The following is a 19,120-nucleotide window of genomic DNA, read 5'->3' on the forward strand; positions in this document are numbered from 1 at the left end:
TGATGATTGATTTACTAGCTATTTCTGTTGAGGTGTAGTGTGCAACTGTGATGATAGTGTCTTGTCTAACAAAGCATTGTTTATTTGTGACTGCCTCAGGCCGTTCTCAGCAACTTAACTGAAATAAAATCCAAATGTTAGGCGGAGTGCATTCCTAAAAAGAAATGCATCCTTGCTTCAGCCCATGGATCAGAGTGTGATTGCCACCTTCAAGGTATATTACATGAAGGGGATAGTCCACTTATTGTCACTGGGGAGGGTAAGTCTTCAGTCAGGGAGTGGTGGAAGAAGTAAAACATCATGAGTGATATGTACAACATTGCATTGTTGTGGGAGGAAGTTAAACCCACAAAATTGAATGTTTGGCATAAGATATGTCATGAGGTGGAGGGAACGAGGAGAAGTGGGAGACCAGATTGGAGGTGGAAAGATGGATTGAAAAAGATTTTTGAGTGATCGGGGCCTGAACATGCAGGAGGGTGAAAGGCGGGCAAGGAATGGAGTGAATTGGATCGATGTGGTATACCGGGGTCGATGTGCTGTCAGTGGATTGAATCAGGGCATGTGAAGCGTCTGGGGTAAACCATGGAAAGTTGTGTGTGGCCTGGATGTGGAAAGGGAGCTGTGGTTTTGGGCATTATTTCATGACAGCTAGAGACTGAATGTGAACGAATGGGGCCTCTGTTGTCTTTTCCTAGCGCTACCTCGCACACATGAGGGGGAAGGGGGATGTTATTCCATGTGTTGCGAGGTGGCGATGGGAATAAATAAAGGCAGACAGTATGAATTATATACATGTGTATATATGTATATGTCTATGTGTGTATATATATGTGTACATTGAGATGTATGGGTATGTATATTTGCGTGTGTGGACGTGTATGTATATACATTGTGTATGGGGTGGGTTGGGCCATTTCTTTTGTCTGTTCCCTTGTGCTACCTCGCAGACGCGGGAGACAGCGAGAAAGCAAATAAATGAATGTCTTGAGTGTGTGCATGGTTTCTTAGGTTATAGGTAGGAAGCAACAATGATCCAGATCCAGCAGACAATTGTTACTCATGCCAATATTGTTGTCTTTGAAAAAATTGAAGGTCAGGATGTGACTTAGTTGCTCAAGATGCATTCAGAGGATCTGACCAATGGAGAAGTCATGTGGTTGGAGGTAGGAAAACTCCAAGATAAGAGGGAAGGTACCAGTACTGGTACCTGCCTTGCCACAGGCAGACTCACAACTAATGGCATATTAGAAGTTTTTGATTGTTAAGACAGTACCATAACCCACATTAATGGCATGGATCCTGACCGCAAAGAAGACCTGGTGTTCTCTAGAGAGTAGAAAGCTTACTGATTCTTCCTGAACCAATAAAGAAATTTATGGATAGCTTGATAAAAAGAGCAAACAAACTTCTCTTTCCTCTTCACTTGAAAGAGTTGCTGATTCAGTAACTATCACTCCACCTCCATCCCATTTCATCATCATCCCAAGTCCTCATCACCAGCTTTTTCAGTATCATAAAATTTCATCTAATTTACCTATGCTATGGTAACAGTTGCTGAATCCGGAATTGTATATTCATTTATGCTGGAGTAAGAATATATTGATGATGAGCTGAATTGTTTTGGGTATAATCTTCAGAAGAATTAAAATGGATACATTTTTTTGTCTGGAATGTAACTCCCTTATAACATGGGTTTCAGTGACTCATATAGACATTCTTCTGTAACTAGTCTTTCAGGAACATACTTTTTTTTTCTGCATGATATTGAGCTTAAATACATGTGGCTGACTAGATGGAAAATGAGGAATTACTGGAAGGGAGCTTTTGATTACTTCAGTAAAAAATTTCTCTAGTGTCTTTAAGTCAGAAGCATGAATATGTGGTTACTCTGCTGGAATTGATATTTAGATTTTGATTGCCTTAGATTTTATGATCAATGTCAGAATTTTTTGAGATGATGATGTTGCCACCACCAGATTATTATTGTATGCATTGGTTATCCCTGGGGATAGGGGAGAAAGAATACTTCCCACGTATTCCCTGCGTGTCGTAGAAGGCGACTAAAAGGGAAGGGAGCAGGGGGCTGGAAATCTTCCCCTCTCATTTTTTCTTTTTTTTTTTCTTCCAAAGGAAGGAACAGAGAAGGGGACCGGGTGAGGATGTTTCCTCAGAGGACCAGTCCTCTGTTCTTAACGGTACCTCGCTGAGGCGGGAAATGGCGAATAGTATGAAAGAAAAAGAAAGATTGGTGTTCCATTATAATTTTTTTATTATTATTGTACTTGACAGCCATTTCCTGCATTAGTGAGGTACCTCCAGGAAACAGATGAAGAAAGACTCATCCACTCACATACTCATATGTGCACATACATGTTCCTATAATTTTTGTTTTTTCACATATTAGCCATTTCCCACATTAGCATGGTAGTGTCAAGAACAGAGGACTGAGCCTTAGAGGGTAAATCCTTACCTGGCCCCCTTCTCTGTTCTTTCTTTTAGGAAAGTAAAAACTGGAGGGGAAGATTTCCAGCCCTTGCTACCACTCCTTTAGTTTCCTTTTACGACACACAAGGAATATGTGGGAAGTATTCTTTCTTATCTCGGAAAGCAAAAATGGGTATGTTTGAAGGAATAGTGGTTCCAACAATGTTGTTTGGTTGCGAGGTGTGGGCTATGGATAGAGTTGTGTGCAGGAGGGTGGATGTGCTGGAAATGAGATGTTTGAGGACAATATGTGGTGTGAGGTGGTTTGATCGAGTAAGTAATGTAAGGGTAAGAGAGATGTGTGGAAATAAAATGAGCATGGTTGAGAGAGCAGAAGAGGGTGTTTTGAAATGGTTTGGGCACATGGAGAGAATGAGTGAGGAAAGATTGACCAAGAGGATATATGTGTCGGAGGTGGAGGGAACGAGGAGAAGTGGGAGACCAAATTGGAGGTGGAAAGATGGAGTGAAAAAGATTTTGAGTGATCGGGGCCTGAACATGCAGGAGGGTGTAAGGCGGGCAAGGAATAGAGTGAATTGGATTGATGTGGTATACCAGGGTCGACATGCTGTCAATGGATTGAATCAGGGCATGTGAAGCGTCTGGGGTAAACCATGGAAAGTTTTGCGGGGCCTGGATATGGTAAGGGAGCTGTGGTTTCGGGCATTATTACATGACAGCTAGAGACTGAGTGTGAACGAATGGGGCCTTTGTTGTCTTTTCCTAGCGCTAGTGGTTCCAACAATGTTGTTTGGTTGTGAGGTGTGGGCTATGGATAGAGTTGTGTGCAGGAGGGTGGATGTGCTGGAAATGAGATGGTTGAGGACAATATGTGGTGTGAGGTGGTTTGATCGAGTAAGTAATGTAAGGGTAAGAGAGATGTGTGGAAATAAAAAGAGCGTGGTTGAGAGAGCAGAAGAGGGTGTTTTGAAATGGTTTGGGCACATGGAGAGAATGAGTGAGGAAAGATTGACCAAGAGGATATATGTGTCGGAGGTGGAGGGAACGAGGAGAAGTGGGTGACCAAATTGGAGGTGGAAAGATGGAGTGAAAAAGATTTTGAGTGATCGGGGCCTGAACATGCAGGAGGGTGTAAGGCGGGCAAGGAATAGAGTGAATTGGATTGATGTGGTATACCAGGGTCGACGTGCTGTCAGTGGATTGAATCAGGGCATGTGAAGCGTCTGGGGTAAACCATGGAAAGTTTTGCGGGGCCTGGATGTGGTAAGGGAGCTGTGGTTTTGGGCATTATTACATGACAGCTAGAGACTGAGTGTGAACGAATGGGGCCTTTGTTGTCTTTTCCTAGCGCTACCTCGCACACATGAGGGGGAAGGGGGATGTTATTCCATGTGTGGCGAGGTGGCGATGGGAATAAATAAAGGCAGACATTATGAATTATGTACATGTGTATATATGTATATGCCTGTGTGTGTATATATATGTGTACATTGAGATTTTTTTTTTTTTTTTTTTTTTTTATACTTTGTCGCTGTCTCCCGTGTTTGCGAGGTAGCGCAAGGAAACAGACGAAAGAAATGCCCCCCCCCCCATACACATGTATATACATACGTCCACACACGCAAATGTACATACCTACACAGCTTTCCATGGTTTACCCCAGACGCTTCACATGCCTTGATTCAATCCACTGACAGCACGTCAACCCCGGTATACCACATCGCTCCAATTCACTCTATTCCTTGCCCTCCTTTCACCCTCCTGCATGTTCAGGCCCCGATCACTCAAAATCTTTTTCACTCCATCTTTCCACCTCCAATTTGGTCTCCCTCTTCTCCTTGCTCCCTCCACCTCCGACACATATATCCTCTTGGTCAATCTTTCCTCACTCATTCTCTCCATGTGCCCAAACCACTTCAAAACACCCTCTTCTGCTCTCTCAACCACGCTCTTTTTATTTCCACACATCTCTCTTACCCTTACGTTACTCACTCGATCAAACCACCTCACACCACACATTGTCCTCAAACATCTCATTTCCAGCACATCCATCCTCCTGCGCACAACTCTATCCATAGCCCACGCCTCGCAACCATACAACATTGTTGGAACCACTATTCCTTCAAACATACCCATTTTTGCTTTCCGAGATAATGTTCTCGACTTCCACACATTCTTCAAGGCCCCCAGAATTTTCGCCCCCTCCCCCACCCAATGATCCACTTCCGCTTCCATGGTTCCATCCGCTGCCAGATCCACTCCCAGATATCTAAAACACTTCACTTCCTCCAGTTTTTCTCCATTCAAACTCACCTCCCAATTGACTTGACCCTCAACCCTTGCTCTTATTCACATTTACTCTTAACTTTCTTCTTCCACACACTTTACCAAACTCAGTCACCAGCTTCTGCAGTTTTTCACATGAATCAGCCACCAGCGCTGTATCATCAGCGAACAACAACTGACTCACTTCCCAAGCTCTCTCATCCCCAACAGACTTCATACTTGCCCCTCTTTCCAAAACTCTTGCATTTACCTCCCTAACAACCCCATCCATAAACAAATTAAACAACCATGGAGACATCACACACCCCTGCCGCAAACCTACATTCACTGAGAACCAATCACTTTCCTCTCTTCCTACACGTACACATGCCTTACATCCTCGATAAAAACTTTTCACTGCTTCTAACAACTTTCCTCCCACACCATATATTCTTAATACCTTCCACAGAGCATCTCTATCAACTCTATCATATGCCTTCTCCAGATCCATAAATGCTACATACAAATCCATTTGCTTTTCTAAGTATTTCTCACATACATTCTTCAAAGCAAACACCTGATCCACACATCCTCTACCACTTCTGAAACCACACTGCTCTTCCCCAATCTGATGCTCTGTACATGCCTTCACCCTCTCAATCAATACCCTTCCATATAATTTACCAGGAATACTCAACAAACTTATACCTCTGTAATTTGAGCATTCACTCTTATCCCCTTTGCCTTTGTACAATGGCACTATGCACGCATTCCGCCAATCCTCAGGCACCTCACCATGAGTCATACATACATTAAATAACCTTACCAACCAGTCAACAATACAGTCACCCCCTTTTTTAATAAATTCCACTGCAATACCATCCAAAACCTGCTGCCTTGCCGGCTTTCATCTTCCGCAAAGCTTTCACTACCTCTTCTCTGTTTACCAAATCATTTTCCCTAACCCTCTCACTTTGCACACCACCTCGACCAAAACACCCTATATCTGCCACTCTATCATCAAACACATTCAACAAACCTTCAAAATACTCACTCCATCTCCTTCTCACATCACCACTACTTGTTATCACCTCCCCATTTGCGCCCGTCACTGAAGTTCCCATTTGCTCCCTTGTCTTACGCACTTTATTTACCTCCTTCCAGAACATCTTTTTATTCTCCCTAAAATTTAATGATACTCTCTCACCCCAACTCTCATTTGCCCTCTTTTTCACCTCTTGCACCTTTCTCTTGACCTCCTGTCTCTTTCTTTTATACATCTCCCACTCAATTGCATTTTTTCCCTGCAAAAATCGTCCAAATGCCTCTCTCTTCTCTTACACTAATACTCTTACTTCTTCATCCCACCACTCACTACCCTTTCTAATCAACCCACCTCCCACTCTTCTCATGCCATAAGCATCTTTTGCGCAATCCATCATTGATTCCCTAAATACATCCCATTCCTCCCCCACTCCCCTTGCTTCCATTGTTCTCACCTTTTTCCATTCTGTACTCAGTCTCTCCTGGTACTTCCTCACACAGGTCTCCTTCTCAAGCTTACTTACTCTCACCACCCTCTTCACCCCAACATTCACTCTTCTTTTCTGAAAACCCATACAAATCTTCACCTTAGCCTCCACAAGATAATGATCAGACATCCCTCCAGTTGCACCTCTCAGCACATTAACATCCAAAAGTCTCTCTTTCGCACGCCTGTCAATTAACACGTAATCCAATAACGCTCTCTGGCCATCTCTCCTACTTACATAAGTATACTTATGTATATCTCGCTTTTTAAACCAGGTATTCCCAATCATCAGTCCTTTTTCAGCACATAAATCTACAAGCTCTTCACCATTTCCATTTACAACACTGAACACCCCATGTATACCAATTATTCCCTCAACTGCCACATTACTCACCTTTGCATTCAAATCACCCATCACTATAACCCGGTCTCGTGCATCAAAACCACTAACACACTCATTCAGCTGCTCCCAAAACACTTGCCTCTCTTGATCTTTCTTCTCATGCCCAGGTGCATATGCACCAATAATCACCCACCTCTCTCCATCAACTTTCAGTTTTACCCATATTTATCGAGAATTTACTTTCTTACACTCTATCACATACTCCCACAACTCCTGTTTCAGGAGTATTGCTACTCCTTCCCTTGCTCTTGTCCTCTCACTAACCCCTGACTTTACTCCCCAGACATTCCCAAACCACTCTTCCCCTTTACCCTTGAGCTTCGTTTCACTGAGTGAAATGTATAAGTGAGATGTGTAAGTATGTATATTTGTGTGTGTGGACGTGTATGTATATACATGTATATGGGGGTGGGTTGGGCCATTTCTTTCGTCTGTTTCCTTGTGCTACCTCGCAAATGCGGGAGACAGCGACAAAACAAAATAAAAAATAATATATTCTTCCCTGTTCTCAGGGATATATGAATATTTCATTTAGTTATTTATAATGACCAAGTACAATTTCTATGAGCGTCCTGTTGTTACCCAGGATGTTTCTAAAAGCTCCTGCATACATACATAGACTTACATACATATACATACACAGTCAGTGATGTAGCACCAGAAAACATATGAAGAAAGTCCACAGTTGCTCACATCCATTACCATTATTGATCTTATTATTTTTATTTTTTCATGTCATCACTAAGACACAACTGCATTCAGTTTTACTTAACATATATCTTATATATTTTCATTATTAGTTTTCTGTCTCCTCTAACAAAAGTTCTCTATCATACCTCTCATTATTTCTCTTGAAAACATTTTCTTATGAATGAATATTTCTATTCTATGACGGTCTTTGATATTAGCTTTTAAAAATTCTCTTGCAGCTTAGGTTGTTGTAAATCATTAATTTAGATTCTTCATGTACTTCATTTGTATTACCATCAGAAGATCTAGATTAAGGAAAAATTGCCAAAACATGGTTCATGTTAGCTTTGATGACAGTTGAAATTTGCTTTGTGGTACTGGATACAGTCATTGAAATATAACTATCATCATTGATGGTGCTGTTAGCATGTCATCTGCTCGTACTTATGTAGTGAATTTGGATACAAAATTCTGGATCCGAGATGTTTTAAGAACTAAGTTTAGATTCTCATTTTTTTTTTGACACTTAATAATTTAACTTTGTGACTGTTGATTTTGTAAAAAAAAAAAGTTTTACCACTTGGAAGAATTGGTTTACTGGTTCAAGGTTTAGTTTGAGTTTTCACTGATAAAAATGTAAATTTTTTTCCAGGATGATTATATGGAAGCACTGACAAGACTACATCAGACCGTTTTAAGAGCACACAAGGTTAATCCGCACCTCAGATTTGAAGTATTCATTCATAAAGTCGATGGCTTGTCTGATGATACCAAGATTGAAACCCAGAGAGATATTCACCAAAGAGCAAATGATGAACTTATTGATGCAGGTGGCGTAATCGCTGTTACTTTTATGTTAAGTTTGTACTCTAATATGTAACCTCAGTGCATCAAGTCATTTATCTATCTGTTTCTCTGATGCTTATTTCCTTCAGAAACTCCCTCAAGGGGGTGGCCATAGTAAAGGAGTCTCCATAACTGATTGACTCAAGTGGCAGTGGCACAAGGTGAGCTGAAGCCCCCATTTTGAAAAGCAGGGGGCTCAGCCCCCCATTTTGTTTAAAGTTACTTGTATAGAACTGCAGTATGCTGCATCATTGTGAAAGTTTTTGCTCCAGTGAGCCCCTCCCACTTTTTAGAAGCTGCCTCTGTCTCTGAGTGCTGCTGTATATCTTCTAGTACCTCACCTGAACAGGCCTCTGGCAGATGGCAACTCTAGTGAAATGTTTTCAGAGGCTCCTTCGTAATGTTCCTCCCAACAACTATTGCTTTTGCCTGATGCTCCCAACCAGTTTTCCTCCCTACTACTTCTGCCTACTGCTTCTGTCTAATGATCCTACCTACTGCATCTATCTAGCTAGCATATATTGCTCACTGCAGGAAATATCTAGTATTACAAAGAATGAGATGTGTGAGTTAAGTGTTTTCAAATGTTATGTGTGAAGGGGAGATTGCATGTTTGTGGACAGAATGCCAGTAATCCATGTGTGGGTGAGGCAGAAAGAAAATACAGCTACTTGGGTCAGAGTAGTGTAACTTGACAACCACTGAAGTGTTGACTCACTATGCAGATATCACTAACCCTCCTGATACCCAGGCGAGCAGTACTGGTGATATACCTCACTGGTTGGAGGCTGTCAACCAACTACTACCTATCAGTATTAATTCCATCAGTTCTTTTGCCTCTATTTATTTCTCTTTCTTTTTCCCTTTTCTGTTTCTCATTTTTCATTTTCTCTGGTACTTTCTTCATACTCTCTCTGTTTTTTTAATGTTTCAGGTTGAAGTGAGACTGCTTTTGGTTGCAGTGTTGAATTGTTTTTCTATCTGCAGTAATACTTTTAAATTCTCCTTATCTGATTTATTTGCAAATGTGATGTTTTTTCAGCATATTTTAAGTATGAATGTACATTTCTGTTATATCAGTCTGGTGGAAACATATTGATGAACAAGAAGCAGGTGAGACCACTAATAATGAAATGATTTATCTAGTGAAATGAACTTGTTATTATGTTAACTATCAAGTAAGCATAATACCATCATGATAAAATTTTAACTATCATGATTGTTGTACACATCATCTGAGTTAGATGTAGCTGGCAATTTGGCAATTTGAATAGCTTACAGTGACTTATTCTGGTATTTTTGTATTATAATATTATTATTATTATTATTATTATTATTATTATTATTATTATTATTATTATGGAGGAAGTAAAGTGTTTTAGATATCTGGGAGTGGATCTGGCAGCGGATGGAACCATGGAAGCGGAAGTGGATCATAGGGTGGGGGAGGGGGCAAAAATCCTGGGAGCCTTTAAAAATGTGTGGAAGTCGAGAACATTATCTCGGAAAGCAAAAATGGGTATGTTTGAAGGAATAGTGGTTCCAACAATGTTGTATGGTTGCGAGGTGTGGGCTATGGATAGAGTTGTGCGCAGGAGGGTGGATGTGCTGGAAATGAGATGTTTGAGGACAATGTGTGGTGTGAGGTGGTTTGATCGAGTAAGTAACGTAAGGGTAAGAGAGATGTGTGGAAATAAAAAGAGCGTGGTTGAGAGAGCAGAAGAGGGTGTTTTGAAATGGTTTGGGCACATGGAGAGAATGAGTGAGGAAAGATTGACCAAGAGGATATATGTGTTGGAGGTGGAGGGAACGAGAAGTGGGAGACCAAACTGGAGGTGGAGAGGTGGAGTGAAAAAGATTTTGTGTGATTAGGGCCTGAACATGCAGGAGGGTGAAAGGAGGGCAAGGAATAGAGTGAATTGGATCGATGTGGTATACTGGGGTTGATGTGCTGTCAGTGGATTGAATCAGGGCATGTGAAGCGTCTGGGGTAAACCATGGAAAGCTGTGTAGGTAAGTATATTTGCGTGTGTGGACGTGTATGTATATACATGTGTATGGGGGTGGGTTGGGCCATTTCTTTCGTCTGTTTCCTTGCGCTACCTCGCAAACGCGGGAGCAAAAAAGCAAAAAAAAAAAAAAAAAAATTATTATTATAATTATTATAATGGTATTGCAGTGGAATCTATTAAAAAAGGGGGTGACTGTATTGTTGACTGGTTGGTAAGGTTATTTAATGTATGTATGACTCATGGTGAGGTGCCTGAGGATTGGCGGAATGCGTGCATAGTGCAGTTGTACAAAGGCAAAGGGGATAAGAGTGAGTGCTCAAATTACAGAGGTATAAGTTTGTTGAGTATTCCTGGTAAATTATGTGGGAGGGTATTGATTGAGAGGGTGAAGGCATGTACAGTACAGAGCATCAGATTGGGGAAGAGCAGTGTGGTTTCAGAAGTGGTAGAGGATGTGTGGATCAGGTGTTTGCTTTGAAGAATGTATGTGAGAAATACTTAGAAAAGCAAATGGATTTGTATGTAGCATTTATGGATCTGGAGAAGGCATATGATAGAGTTGATAGAGATGCTCTGTGGAAGGTATTAAGAATATATGGTGTGGGAGGAAAGTTGTTAGAAGCAGTGAAAAGTTTTTATCGAGGATGTAAGGCATGTGTACGTGTAGGAAGAGAGGAAAGTGATTGGTTCTCAGTGAATGTAGGTTTGCGGCAGGGGTATGTGATGTCTTAATGGTTGTTTAATTTGTTTATGGATGGGGTTGTTAGGGAGGTGAATGCAAGAGTTTTGGAAAGAGGGGCAAGTGTGAAGTCTGTTGTGGATAAGAGAGCTTGGGAAGCGAGTCAGTTGTTGTTTGCTGATGATACAGCGCTGGTGGCTGATTCATGTGAGAAGCTGCAGAAGCTGGTGACTGAGTTTGGTAAAGTGTGTGAAATAAGAAAGTTAAGAGTAAATGTGAATAAGAGCAAGGTTATTAGGTACAGTAGGGTTGAGGGTCAAGTCAATTGGGAGGTAAGTTTGAATGGAGAAAAACTGGAGGAAGTAAAGTGTTTTAGATATCTGGGAGCGGATCTGGCAGCGGATGGATCCATGGAAGCGGAAGTGAATCATAGGGTGGGGGAGGGGGCGAAAGTCCTGGGAGCCTTGAATAATGTGTGGAAGTCGAGAACATTATCTCGGAAAGCAAAAATGGGTATGTTTGAAGGAATAGTGGTTCCAACAATGTTGTATGGTTGCGAGGCGTGGGCTATGGATAGAGTTGTGCGCAGGAGGGTGGATGTGCTGGAAATGAGATGTTTGAGGACAATGTGTGGTGTGAGGTGGTTTGATCGAGTAAGTAATGTAAGGGTAAGAGAGATGTGTGGAAATAAAAAGAGCGTGGTTGAGAGAGCAGAAGAGGGTGTTTTGAAATGGTTTGGGCACATGGAGAGAATGAGTGAGGAAAGATTGACCAAGAGGATATATGTGTCGGAGGTGGAGGGAACGAGGAGAAGTGGGAGACCAAACTGGAGGTGGAAAGATGGAGTGAAAAAGATTTTGAGTGATCGGGGCCTGAACATGCAGGAGGGTGAAAGGCGGGCAAGGAATAGAGTGAATTGGATCGATGTTGTATACCGGGGTTGACGTGCTGTCAGTGGATTGAATCAGGGCATGTGAAGCGTCTTGGGTAAACCATGGAAAGTTGTGTGGGGCCTGGAAGTGGAAAGGGAGCTGTGGTTTCAGGCATTATTGCATGACAGCTAGAGACTGAGTGTGAACAAATGGGGCCTTTATTGTCTTTTCCGAGCGCTACCTCGCACACATGAGGGGTGAGGGGGATGGTATTTCATGTGTGGCGAGGTGGCGATGGGAATGAATAAAGGCAGACGGTGTGAATTGTGTGCATGGGTATATATGTATGTGTCTGTGTGTGTACATAAATGTGTACATTGAGATGTATAGGTATGTTTATTTGCGTGTGTGGACGTGTATGTATATACATGTGTATGGGGGTGGGTTGGGCCATTTCTTTCGTCTGTTTCCTTGCGTTACCTCGCAAACGCAGGAGACAGCGACAAAGCAAAATAAATAGATAAAAAAACATTATTATTATTATTGGATGTGGAAAGGGAGCTGTGGTTTCGGTGCATTGTTACATGACAGCTAGAGACTGAGTGTGAACGAGTGTGGCCTTTGTTGTCTTTTTTTAGCACTACCTCGCGCACATGATGGGGGAGGGGGTTGAAATTTCATGTGTGGCGGGGTGGCAATGGGAATGAATAAAGGCAGACAGTATGAATTATGTACATGTGTATATATGTATATGTCTGTGTGTGTATATATATGTATACGTTGAGATGTATAGGTATGCATATTTGTGTGTGTGGACGTGTATGTATATACATATGTATGTGGGTGGGTTGGGCCATTCTTTCGTCTGTTTCCTTGTGCTACCTCGCTAACGCAGGAGACAGCCACAAAGCAAAATAAATAAATATATTTATGGATCTGGAGAAGGCAAATGATAGAGTTGATAGAGATGCTCTGTGGAAGGTATTAAGAATATATGGTGTGGGAGGTAAGTTGTTAGAAGCAGTGAAAAGTTTTTATCGAGGATGTAAGGCATGTGTACGTGTCGGAAGAGAGGAAAGTGATTGGTTCTCAGTGAATGTTGGTTTGTGGCAGGGGTGAGTGATGTCTCCATGGTTGTTTAATTTGTTTATGGATGGGGTTGTTAGGGAGGTGAATGCAAGAGTTTTGGAAAGAGGGGCAAGTATACAGTCTGTTGTGGATGAGAGAGCGTGGGAAGTAAGTCAGTTGTTGTTCGCTGATGATACAGCGCTGGTGGCTGATTCATGTGAGAAACTGCAGAAGCTTGTGACTGAGTTTGGTAAAGTGTGTGAAAGAAGAAAGCTGAGAGTAAATGTGAATAAGAGTAAGGTTATTAGGTACAGTAGGGTTGAGGGACAAGTCACTTGGTAGGTAAGTATGAATGGAGAAAAACTGGAGGAAGTGGAGTGTTTTAGATATCTGGGAGAGGATTTGCCAGAGGTTGGAACCATGGAAGTGGAAGTGAATCATATGGTGGGGGAGGGTGCGAAAGTTCTGGGAGCGTTGAAAAATGTGTGGAAGTTGAGAACGTTATCTTGTAAAGCAAAAAGGGGTATGTTTGAAGGAATGGTGGTTCCAACAATGTTATATGGTTGCAAGGCATGGGCTATAGGTAGAGTTGTGCAGAGGAGGGTGGATGTACTGGAAATGAGATGTTTGAGGACAATATGTGGTGTGAGGTGGTTTGATCGAGTAAGTAATGAAAGGGTAAGAGAGATGTGTGGTAATAAAAAGAGTGTGGTTGAGAGAGCAGAAGAGGGTAAACTTTCCATGGTTTACCCCAACCGCTTCACATGCCCTGGTTTAATCCATTGGCAGGACGTTGACCCTGGTATACCACAGCCTTACAATTCACTCTATTCCTTGTACACCTTTCACCCTCCTGCATGTTGAGGCCCCGATCGCTCAAAATCTTTTTCACTCCATCCTTCCACCTCCAACTTGGTCTCCCACTTCTGTTCATTCCCTCCTCCTCTGACACATATATCCTCTTTGTCAATCTTTCCTCACTCATTCTCTCCATGTGACCAAACCATTTCAAAACACCCTCTTCTGCTCTCTCATTTGTTGTACTTGATTATTGGATTGTCTTCTTGTATCCTGTGTAATTTCTTGAACTATTTCATGGGGGCATTTCATCAGGGATGGAAAAATTTTGAAGTTAGCTTATATCTATTCTTGAGAAAACAAAAAGTGCACTGTTGGTATTACTGTTAGACAGTGAATCACTTGGGCAGTTCAGTGGTGTAAGCTTGTGACAGAAGGCAGAAATCCTTAAGAAGTCTCCTGAGTTATGTTATTAACTAAGTACATTGAAGAAGTTGCCTAAGATTATATGGTTGATCACTTTCTGAGTAAATGAATTAGTCAGGATGTTTTGAGATTTTTTTTCACTGGAGAAATTTGTCTTCTCATAGGATTTGTGTTTGTGGATCACTTATTGATAGGAGCTTATTATGTCAAGTTTGGAGTCTGAAGGAATCCTTGTGCCTTTTTCCTTTATTCATTTTCATGTTGGTTGTAGCGTTTGATTGGCAAAATAGAAATGATTGCTTTAAGCTATCTACACAATATGTGGTTTCTATTTTTTATTCCCATACCCTGTTATTTGATTTTTTTATGCCTAGGTGTTTTGTAAAGCCTTCGTCAGATTGTAGGATCTTGGTTTGTATTGTGTATTCATTCCTTAGCTTGCACTTTAGTTTCCTTGCTTAGGTATGTTGGATTTTCAGATACCACAGTAAGGATTACTGAGATTATGCTTATATTTTTGAATGGGAGTATCAGTTTAACAAATAAACTTTTACAGGAATTTTGAAATATTTGCATTTTTAGTTTCAATTTGTGGGACTGAATTTGGGAATCCATTTCTGCTACATCAATATATACAAAGCAGTATGCTTTGTATATGTTGATGCATTTGATCTGATCAAACCCTCCGCGAATGGAGTTCAGGAAATGATACTTGATATATATGGTACTTTTATTGTTGTACTACCGCAGGACCTATTTTATGGGTTTTCTGCACAGGAGCAGGGAAATCATGGCCTTCTTTGGAATGAAGTCCTGAATGAGATTACTCATTTTAACTTTTTTTTTTTATATACTTTGTCGCTGTCTCCCGCGTTTGCGAGGTAGCGCAAGGAAACAGACGAAAGAAATGGCCCAACCCCCCCCCCCCATACACATGTATATACATACATCCACACACGCAAATATACATACCTACACAGCTTTCCATGGTTTACCCCAGACGCTTCACATGCCTTGATTCAATCCACTGACAGCACGTCAACCCCGGTATACCACATCGCTCCAATTCACTCTATTCCTTGCCCTCCTTTCACCCTCCTGCATGTTCAGGCCCCGATCACACAAAATCTTTTTCACTCCATCTTTCCACCTCCAATTTGGTCTCCCTCTTCTCCTCGTTCCCTCCACCTCCGACACATATATCCTCTTGGTCAATCTTTCCTCACTCATTCTCTCCATGTGCCCAAACCACTTCAAAACACCCTCTTCTGCTCTCTCAACCACGCTCTTTTTATTTCCACACATCTCTCTTACCCTTACGTTACTCACTCGATCAAACCACCTCACACCACACATTGTCCTCAAACATCTCATTTCCAGCACATCCATCCTCCTGTGCACAACTCTATCCATAGCCCACGCCTCGCAACCATACAACATTGTTGGAACCACTATTCCTTCAAACATACCCATTTTTGCTTTCCGAGATAATGTTCTCGACTTCCACACATTCTTCAAGGCCCCCAGAATTTTCGCCCCCTCCCCCACCCTATGATCCACTTCCGCTTCCATGGTTCCATCCGCTGCCAGATCCACTCCCAGATATCTAAAACACTTCACTTCCTCCAGTTTTTCTCCATTCAAACTCACCTCCCAATTGACTTGACCCTCAACCCTACTGTACCTAATAACCTTGCTCTTATTCACATTTACTCTTAACTTTCTTCTTCCACACACTTTACCAAACTCAGTCACCAGCTTCTGCAGTTTCTCACATGAATCAGCCACCAGCGCTGTATCATCAGCGAACAACAACTGACTCACTTCCCAAGCTCTCTCATCCCCAACAGACTTCATACTTGCCCCTCTTTCCAAAACTCTTGCATTTACCTCCCTAACAACCCCATCCATAAACAAATTAAACAACCATGGAGACATCACACACCCCTGCCGCAAACCTACATTCACTGAGAACCAATCACTTTCCTCTCTTCCTACACGTACACATGCCTTACATCCTCGATAAAAACTTTTCACTGCTTCTAACAACTTTCCTCCCACACCATATATTCTTAATACCTTCCACAGAGCATCTCTATCAACTCTATCATATGCCTTCTCCAGATCCATAAATGCTACATACAAATCCATTTGCTTTTCTAAGTATTTCTCACATACATTCTTCAAAGCAAACACCTGATCCACACATCCTCTACCACTTCTGAAACCACACTGCTCTTCCCCAATCTGATGCTCTGTACATGCCTTCACCCTCTCAATCAATACCCTTCCATATAATTTACCAGGAATACTCAACAAACTTATACCTCTGTAATTTGAGCATTCACTCTTATCCCCTTTGCCTTTGTACAATGGCACTATGCACGCATTCCGCCAATCCTCAGGCACCTCACCATGAGTCATACATACATTAAATAACCTTACCAACCAGTCAACAATACAGTCACCCCCTTTTTTAATAAATTCCACTGCAATACCATCCAAAACCTGCTGCCTTGCCGGCTTTCATCTTCCGCAAAGCTTTCACTACCTCTTCTCTGTTTACCAAATCATTTTCCCTAACCCTCTCACTTTGCACACCACCTCGACCAAAACACCCTATATCTGCCACTCTATCATCAAACACATTCAACAAACCTTCAAAATACTCACTCCATCTCCTTCTCACATCACCACTACTTGTTATCACCTCCCCATTTGCGCCCGTCACTGAAGTTCCCATTTGCTCCCTTGTCTTACGCACTTTATTTACCTCCTTCCAGAACATCTTTTTATTCTCCCTAAAATTTAATGATACTCTCTCACCCCAACTCTCATTTGCCCTCTTTTTCACCTCTTGCACCTTTCTCTTGACCTCCTGTCTCTTTCTTTTATACATCTCCCACTCAATTGCATTTTTTCCCTGCAAAAATCGTCCAAATGCCTCTCTCTTCTCTTACACTAATACTCTTACTTCTTCATCCCACCACTCACTACCCTTTCTAATCAACCCACCTCCCACTCTTCTCATGCCATAAGCATCTTTTGCGCAATCCATCATTGATTCCCTAAATACATCCCATTCCTCCCCCACTCCCCTTGCTTCCATTGTTCTCACCTTTTTCCATTCTGTACTCAGTCTCTCCTGGTACTTCCTCACACAGGTCTCCTTCTCAAGCTTACTTACTCTCACCACCCTCTTCACCCCAACATTCACTCTTCTTTTCTGAAAACCCATACAAATCTTCACCTTAGCCTCCACAAGATAATGATCAGACATCCCTCCAGTTGCACCTCTCAGCACATTAACATCCAAAAGTCTCTCTTTCGCACGCCTGTCAATTAACACGTAATCCAATAACGCTCTCTGGCCATCTCTCCTACTTACATAAGTATACTTATGTATATCTCGCTTTTTAAACCAGGTATTCCCAATCATCAGTCCTTTTTCAGCACATAAATCTACAAGCTCTTCACCATTTCCATTTACAACACTGAACACCCCATGTATACCAATTATTCCCTCAACTGCCACATTACTCACCTTTGCATTCAAATCACCCATCACTATAACCCGGTCTCGTGCATCAAAACCACTAACACACTCATTCAGCTGCTCCCAAAACACTTGCCTCTCTTGATCTTTCTTCTCATGCCCAGGTGCATATGCACCAATAATCACCCACCTCTCTCCATCAACTTTCAGTTTTACCCATATTTATCGAGAATTTACTTTCTTACACTCTATCACATACTCCCACAACTCCTGTTTCAGGAGTATTGCTACTCCTTCCCTTGCTCTTGTCCTCTCACTAACCCCTGACTTTACTCCCCAGACATTCCCAAACCACTCTTCCCCTTTACCCTTGAGCTTCGTTTCACTGAGTGAAATGTATAAGTGAGATGTGTAAGTATGTATATTTGTGTGTGTGGACGTGTATGTATATACATGTATATGGGGGTGGGTTGGGCCATTTCTTTCGTCTGTTTCCTTGTGCTACCTCGCAAATGCGGGAGACAGCGACAAAACAAAATAAAAAATAATATATTCTTCCCTGTTCTCAGGGATATATGAATATTTCATTTAGTTATTTATAATGACCAAGTACAATTTCTATGAGCGTCCTGTTGTTACCCAGGATGTTTCTAAAAGCTCCTGCATACATACATAGACTTACATACATATACATACACAGTCAGTGATGTAGCACCAGAAAACATATGAAGAAAGTCCACAGTTGCTCACATCCATTACCATTATTGATCTTATTATTTTTATTTTTTCATGTCATCACTAAGACACAACTGCATTCAGTTTTACTTAACATATATCTTATATATTTTCATTATTAGTTTTCTGTCTCCTCTAACAAAAGTTCTCTATCATACCTCTCATTATTTCTCTTGAAAACATTTTCTTATGAATGAATATTTCTATTCTATGACGGTCTTTGATATTAGCTTTTAAAAATTCTCTTGCAGCTTAGGTTGTTGTAAATCATTAATTTAGATTCTTCATGTACTTCATTTGTATTACCATCAGAAGATCTAGATTAAGGAAAAATTGCCAAAACATGGTTCATGTTAGCTTTGATGACAGTTGAAATTTGCTTTGTGGTACTGGATACAGTCATTGAAATATAACTATCATCATTGATGGTGCTGTTAGCATGTCATCTGCTCGTACTTATGTAGTGAATTTGGATACAAAATTCTGGATCCGAGATGTTTTAAGAACTAAGTTTAGATTCTCATTTTTTTTTTGACACTTAATAATTTAACTTTGTGACTGTTGATTTTGTAAAAAAAAAAGTTTTACCACTTGGAAGAATTGGTTTACTGGTTCAAGGTTTAGTTTGAGTTTTCACTGATAAAAATGTAAATTTTTTTCCAGGATGATTATATGGAAGCACTGACAAGACTACATCAGACCGTTTTAAGAGCACACAAGGTTAATCCGCACCTCAGATTTGAAGTATTCATTCATAAAGTCGATGGCTTGTCTGATGATACCAAGATTGAAACCCAGAGAGATATTCACCAAAGAGCAAATGATGAACTTATTGATGCAGGTGGCGTAAT

At 41.3% G+C, this 19,120-nt stretch overlaps 1 protein-coding gene across 1 annotated transcript in view; it reads left to right on the plus strand.

The window, feature by feature from the left end:
* Positions 1 to 19,120, plus strand: part of RagC-D (Ras-related GTP binding C/D) — a 55,231-nt gene that overhangs the window by 19,112 nt on the left and 16,999 nt on the right. The window contains exon 4 of the mRNA XM_071680637.1: positions 7,990 to 8,167. Within this exon, the coding sequence (XP_071536738.1) occupies positions 7,990 to 8,167 (178 nt within the window). The remainder of the gene's footprint in view (positions 1 to 7,989; positions 8,168 to 19,120) is intronic.

This window comes from Panulirus ornatus, chromosome 2 (genome assembly GCF_036320965.1).
Source record: "Panulirus ornatus isolate Po-2019 chromosome 2, ASM3632096v1, whole genome shotgun sequence".
In the NCBI taxonomy this organism is placed as follows: Eukaryota; Metazoa; Arthropoda; class Malacostraca; order Decapoda; family Palinuridae; genus Panulirus; species Panulirus ornatus.